General features: G+C 45.4%; 1 protein-coding gene across 1 annotated transcript in view; it reads right to left on the bottom strand.

Annotated features, from left to right (window-relative positions):
- Nucleotides 1–1,017: 1,017 nt before the first annotated feature.
- RRP1B (ribosomal RNA processing 1B) overlaps nt 1,018–7,015 on the bottom strand; it is a 32,130-nt gene continuing 26,132 nt past the window's right edge. Inside the window, exons 14-16 of the mRNA XM_006894053.1 lie at nt 3,087–3,242; nt 2,215–2,278; nt 1,018–1,214 (exon numbers count right to left, since the gene is read on the bottom strand). Of these exons, the coding sequence (XP_006894115.1) occupies nt 1,018–1,214; nt 2,215–2,278; nt 3,087–3,242 (417 nt within the window). The remainder of the gene's footprint in view (nt 1,215–2,214; nt 2,279–3,086; nt 3,243–7,015) is intronic.

Below are 7,015 nucleotides of genomic sequence, written 5' to 3'. Positions count from 1 at the left end.
CAAAACACCTTATAAAAATCTGCTAGTTTGTCAAGATTTTAGATAAATGAGAGTAGCTATGAACAAATAAATAGTGATGAACAACTTCGAGGGGAAAAACGAATATGCACAATCTTACACGTTGCTGATTTCCTGCATTTTAGAGGGAACACAGCTTTCGGACACTGTTGCCATGCCTTCAGAGCACTTCATTTTAGCCCAAGATGAGAAGAAACTGTTTTGGGTCCCTCAGGCTCTTGGCTCAAGTGCTTCCATACATAGGAGACAGTGGGGACTCTTAACTTGGAAGAATGAGTGAGCTCAATGTAAGACCAATCCCAACCACAGCAGAGGGACTCTGCTCAGGACCCACAGTCCTTTGGAGTCGAAGGGGGGTACCACCCTCCTACAGAAGACACTTTGGACTTGCCACAGAGGTAGGAAGGGAGGGCGGGAAACAGGACAAAGGTGTGGAAGCAATAGTCTGAGGCTGAGCTTCCCACAGCTGATCACAAGTAGAAAAACGATGTTATTGCTAATTCATGAAGAAAAATCATCCCTAGCGGTGAATTGCCAACACCCACAGAGAGTAAAGCAAGCCCTACATGATTTTAAAAAGCAGCATTGTTAAAACAGACTAAATATAACCAGAAAACAAACTGGCTTGGAAAACATGGAAACAAGGACTGAAAGTCTACATAAATTGAGAGCCGACCAGGAAATGACATCCCGTGCTTTAACCGTGCTACTGGCAATGCTTTATTGAAAGTTATGGATCACTGTGCTCTCCTGAGCTCCATTCATAGGGAGCAGTCTGGTCTCGAGTCCCAAGTTCAGAGTAACCAGAGATGTACCACGCACTGGAATCTCAGAGCTTAAGCTCAAGCAGTGACAGGGGCCAGCTTAGTCAGGAACTTTCACATAAAGTTCATGGGAAATTATAAAACAATAAAAAAAGGACCCACATTTTAAAAGGTATAATTTACAACACATTCTGTACAAAAGCAGTCTTTAAAAAACAAGAGTGCTGGTGTTAGATCAGAAGAAATCCATGGCAGTTGGTCTTCTCTTTGGAGGAGGGGTGGACATCACTTTCTTGGGCGCCACAGGAGTGCTGCAGGGAGAGCTTGTGGGTGTCTTCAGGACACCATGGAGGGGCCGCAGCTCAGGGTTGAAGGCTACTCGGAATGGGCCTGTGGGACTTACTAGGATACTCTTGTCTGTTTTCCTGAATTCTGTCCCAGACGAAAATAAAGCCCCATGTTAATCAGATGACACCTTTGCTTGTCTGGCCTGGGTCTTTCATATGTCACCACTCCTGCTCCCTCCAAATAACTTTGGGAAATGAAAAGTAGGGAGGCCACAAGGGACTGAAACTTCCCAAAGCGTATTCCTAACAGATCTGGGGATGCTCCAAGGGATGCCTATCCTGAAAGCATACGCTTTGCAGTGGGAGGGGTTTAAGGAACATGGAGGCCAGAATAAAGAGGATACAGACCCTTTCTTTTAGGGGCTTTAGTGCCTCCATTTTCTTATAAAAGACCAGAACTCAGAAGCCCAGGCAGGGCCTTAGTACCACAGGTCTTTACCAGATAGTACCTGTGTGCAAGTCTGCATACACTTTAAAGGAGCTCTGGTGGCCACTATAGTGGATAAGGAGTTGCACTGCCAATCCAAAGGCAGGTGGTTTAAATCTACTGGCTGCTTGAGGGGGAAAGATGAACAATCCCCTACCATGTGATTTACAGCCTCTGAAAAGCTGCTGGAGGGTCGGCTTTAAGGGATGGCAGTGAATAATATTCCAGGGGCTGGAACTTGCCCTGATTTTTCCAACATCACCACCACCATCACTACCACATATACTGTAATCCCTTTCCTTCTCTCAGGCAGCAAGTAGTTCCTCTTAGCCAAGAGCTGACAGGACTATTAGCATCTCCTCAGGCTTCTCTGGGAAATGACTGAACTTAGTTTGTGAAGATGGCTTTTGACATCACCTTTTATGGGAATGCCTCTAGCCTCCCCTCAGGAGGTGTGCAGACACTCTCACCTACTCACACCCTGGCTGAGAGCTTATTTCTGATGTAAATGGCAGTGGCACAGAGCTTCCCAGACACCCAGACCTCCACAGCTGCCTGCCTGATGCTTGCCCTTGAGGGGCCTTCAACCCCTCCGCCCCCTTCCATGAGAAGAACATTCTCCCACTGAAACGTCTGGTAAAGCCAACACCATGCTCACCTGCTGTCATGTTTCTGTTCAGCCCAAAGGTAACCTTCTTGGAGCTGGATGGGATCTTATTTAACTACAGAAGAAAAACAAGAAGAGGGTTCAAACAGGAAAACTGAGGTGCTCTGATTGCTCTGTGGTGGCCTCCTCTCTCTCTGGAAAACTTATAGGATATTTTCTAAGCCTTGAAAAAGGCCCAGCCAAAACCCTCAATGCTGCCTTCTTCTCAGTCAGGAAAGGCAGGACCATGGCTGGACGCTTATTCTCCATTCCTTGTCAAGAGCTTGCCTCCATAGGTCCTCCAGCATCACAAATGCTTTCCTATGTACGCTGTGCACCTGGCTGTGTTCCGCCTCCTAGTGGCTAAACTCGGAGAAAATGCCCATCGGCAGCACCTGACAGGGTGATCTGCCCCTCCGTGAGACACTCTCTTCGTCTTGGCCTTTGGAAATAACTCTGACCCTTCTACTACTTCACTGCTCCTCAGCAATGGTCCCATCTCCTGGTTCACACAGTTGCTTCTCTTGGGCATTTCTTCTTCTACATAAGGGAGTGTAGGGTCTGCCTGGTCCAGAACTCTGCACTGTCCCCTTCACTGTGGATCCCGCACGGGTAGCACCTGAGCACCCTTTAAGAGTCTCGACATGATTATATAGCTATGAACAGAGATCAAGAGTAAGACTGGACCTCCTGCAACACCAGTGCAACCTGGTGCAGGGTACCTGATCCCCCAGATAGGACCCAGGGCCCTGGAGTCTGTTGACCACACAATGGGTTAGGTGGCACCAGAGACTCCGGGGCCAGCAACAAAGCTCTGCTGTGCCCTTTGTGGGAGAGGAGGGATAGGTTGCAGTTTCTGCAAACATAACTGTGCATGGACATACCTGGACAGTGGGGCTCTTAAAGGAGATGGAGCCAGTGCTTCTAGCTTTTCTGAAAAACAAAGGCTTTGGTGTGAAGGGGGTGTCAAACTTCACAAAATCATTTTCTGCCTTCACCTTCTGCTTCTTCTTCAAAGGGCTGAATGCTTCACCATTACCCTATTGAGGAAGAGTTGAGAAGTGGGAACAAATCAAACAGACACCTTCCACTATCACATCACATGCATAGGAAGTGAAAATGGGACAATGGTGGTACAGATGTGGTCAGGGGACAGGAACCAAACACCCAGGAGGGGATCAGGCCACCAGATCACATCATTTCCTGTTCAGTGTTTCCTAAGACTCCTTTACTCAAACTTCTTTCACAAAGTGAGCCTCTTATGATGCACACTGCACACAGGACCTCCAGGGTTTCCTGCCTTCCCTTAAATTAAGCCCATTTTCCAAAGACCTTCTTTAATATAATTTTCTTAATTCTGATCAAAGATATATACTTTTTATAAGAAACACAAACACAGGCTGGACACATGGGTATCGCATAGGAATCAGATTGACTGTATCTGCACAAAAAGTTGCTGGAGAAGCTCAGTATCAGCTGTGAAAACTAGGCCAGGTGCTGACTGTGGATCAAACCAACTATACATATCCAAGTTCAAGCTGAAGTGAAGGAAAATTAAATCCACGGGAACCAAAATTTGACCTTGCATCCACTGCAAATGCATATATTGTTATTAGGTGCTACAATGTCGAGAACAACTCATAGTGACCTTATAAACAGATTTGAACCCTGCCCTATGCAGTGACCCCTCGCCATCCGATATACTTGAGCTCATTGCTGCAGTCACCATCTCTGGAAGTGCCTGTCCCCAAGTTGCCCTATTCCTGCCACAGATTATGATACTGAGTACATGGAACCTCTGTGGAGAAGGGCAGGTAAACCCCTGCATGCTGGAATGGTACACCTTCTCCTTCCAGGTGTTCAAGGTGCCCTTTCTCACGTACCAGGTTCTGGAGTGTTGGAGAGGAAGAGGGACAGGTAAAGGGGATGTATGATGGAGTGAGAGGACATGTACGTCAGCATAGTCTGTCTCAGGGGCTGGACAGACTGAAGAAGTGGGCCCCACAGGGGCCAGTGAGCAACCTCCAATGTGGAGAGCTGACAGGGACAAAGAAGTCCCAGCAGAGAAACAGTAGAGCCTGGGGAGTAGGGTAAATGATGGGGCGGGGTCAGCATCATGAAAGGCCTTTCAGGTTTAGGTAAGATTAGAGGGCATCACCTTTTCTAGTCCCTTGGTAACTCACTGGAGGATTGAGAGCAACAGAATCAACATGAAGAAAATGAACCCTATGGATAGTTAACAATCTAATGAAGGCAAAAAACCCCCAAAACAGCCTGGTCTAAAACTAGTTAATAGATTTTGTGAATTCGAGTTAAGTGTTCTCATTTCTCTAAGTTTAGTCTTTTTACTTAATCATTTTTTTCTGGTGGGCTTAGTGGTAAGGCATTATGTTGCCAACACAAAGGTACGCAGTTTGAATCCACTAGGAGCTCTGAAAGAGAAAAATGGGTAATCTCCTCCCAAATGATGTACTGTCCAGGAAAACTGGCTAGAGGGTCAGCTATGAGTGGGATCTGACAGCACACAATATCAACTAACCAATTAGGTCTGAAATTAGAATGTAACAAGTCTATACAAGTTTCCTAGCTGGAACTATGCCAGTTTCTGACAGCTGAAAGAGCTGCAGTTTAATTCCATGAGACAAAAATGGTCAGACTCCTTCCATAAAGCCTCGGAAACCCAGTAGAAATTGACAATCTTGAAGTCTAACAGTTGGAATAGATTTGACAGCAGCGGGTTTTTTAATGCCATCTCTAAAACTGACTGTAGATAAGACTGTTGGGTTCATTAAAAGAGCTCTGGTGGCATAATGTGCCGCATGTTGTGGTAACCGAAAGGCTGACAGTTCAAATCCATTAGCTTCCATTAGCCACTCCATGGGAGAAAGATAGGCAGCCTCTTTCTGTTAAGATTTATAACCTCAGAAATCCAATGGAGGGTTGCTAAGAGCCAGAATCAACTTGAAGGCAATGGGTTTAGTTTTAAAAATGTTGCTTTAGTACACAAGTCTGATGCAGGCCATGGTCTTTGCTATCACTTGTTATGCATCAGAGAGTTGAACAATGACTAGGAAGGACAGAAGAAGAACTGATGCCTTTGAGCTATGGTGCTGGAGAAGAGTATTGAATGTATCATGGACTGCTAAGAAACAGATTCATCCTGGAAAGGGTTAAACTGGGTGGCTCCTTGGAGGCAAGGATTCTGAGGCTCTGTCTAACATACTTTGGACATGTTGTAAGGAGGGACCAGTCCTTGGAAAGGGACATCATGCGTGGTTGGGTGGAGGGACAGTGCAGGAGGGGAAGGCCCTCTATGAAGTGGATTGATTCAGTGACTGGGATAATCAGGATGGGAGTGTCAGAGACAGTGCAATTGGCATAGGACAGAGCAGAGTTTAGGGCTGTTGTACATAAGGTTGCTATGAGTCGCAAGCAACTCAACGGCACACAACAACAACTTCCCATAAACGAGGTCTAGATGTTATTAACTACCATAAAAGTAGGGTGTATGTGCACACCCATGTTTACTGCGGCTTTGTTCACAATAGCAAAGGGCTGGAAACAACCCAAGTGCCCAACCATCCGATCTTAGAGAAGCTGTGGTATATTCACACAATGAAATACTACACTGCACTGAAAAACAAGGAATTCATGAAATATTATTTAAAATGGGTGTCCCTGGAGGACATTATGCTGAGTGAAATATCTCAATCACAAAAGGACAAATACTGCATAGTACCACTGTTGTAGAATGGAACTGACATCAGGGTTGGGGTAAGACTGAGAAAAACGGGATAAAGTATGTATACTGCATTGAAACAGATGAGGGAGAGAACCGTTTAAAAGGAATATAGGATTAGGTATTATTGTCATGACAGTAGTCCATAATGAATGCTTCACAGTGGAGTGGACTTGGGGGGAGGGATTGTAAAAAAAGAATTTTTCTTTTACTTTTCAAAGAGAAGAGCAAATTGGGGGGGAGGGGTGGGCAGGGAGAAAAGTGCAACCATGAATGAATGGAAACCCTAAGTCTCTGTAAGCTTTCATTAAAATAAAAAATAGAAGTGGGGTGTACGGAAACAATTACAGATCAAGGTCAGCACATCATTTCTTTAAATGGCAGAGAGTAAACATTGTTGGTTTTGTGGGTCATGTATTTTCTGATGCAACCATTCAATGCTGCTATTCTAGGGTAAAAGCAGCTGCTGACTGTGCTCCAGTGAATATACCAATGACTTCAGTCTTGGTATATAAATACACGGTATGTCTAGAGACGTAGGTGGGAAAAGACCACTCCAATTCTAGTTGGCATCAGAGATGTAAGTGGAAACCAAGTTATCTTGGCCACAGGATAAGTAGAATGAGTATTTTTTTGCTTTCTCTTTTACTAACTGGACATCAGCTATTCAAGAAAATGAGATTAGCATGTGGAAGAGATGTTGTCTAAGTGTGCCCGATGTCAACCCTCCTACCAGCTCAACTACATGGCTTGGTGGAGGAAAGACTTGCACATGCCAACTAGGGTCACTCAACCATTCACTTAATCAAGAGTAGAAAGGGTAACATGCCAAGACCAATTCTAAATGCCCCTCAGCTAGAGACCTGACCGTCCCCTATATCAACTGAAACCCAATCAAATGGGCCCAAAGGAGCAGACCCTCCTGAGTACTTCTATAAAAGCAGCCTCACCACTGTGCCTCAAGTCCCCTCTTACCAGTGCATGAATCTGATTGACTTGTGTGTCCAAAGCCCCATTGTGCTCCACCAGGTGTGGCATCTCCTTCTCTCTCTTCCTCTTCCGTAAGACAGTGGC

This window comes from Elephantulus edwardii, unplaced genomic scaffold (genome assembly GCF_000299155.1).
Source record: "Elephantulus edwardii isolate Elephantulus edwardi_28Jun2011 unplaced genomic scaffold, EleEdw1.0 scaffold00133, whole genome shotgun sequence".
Classification (NCBI taxonomy): domain Eukaryota; kingdom Metazoa; phylum Chordata; class Mammalia; order Macroscelidea; family Macroscelididae; genus Elephantulus; species Elephantulus edwardii.
This window is presented reverse-complemented; position numbering and strand designations above follow the sequence as displayed.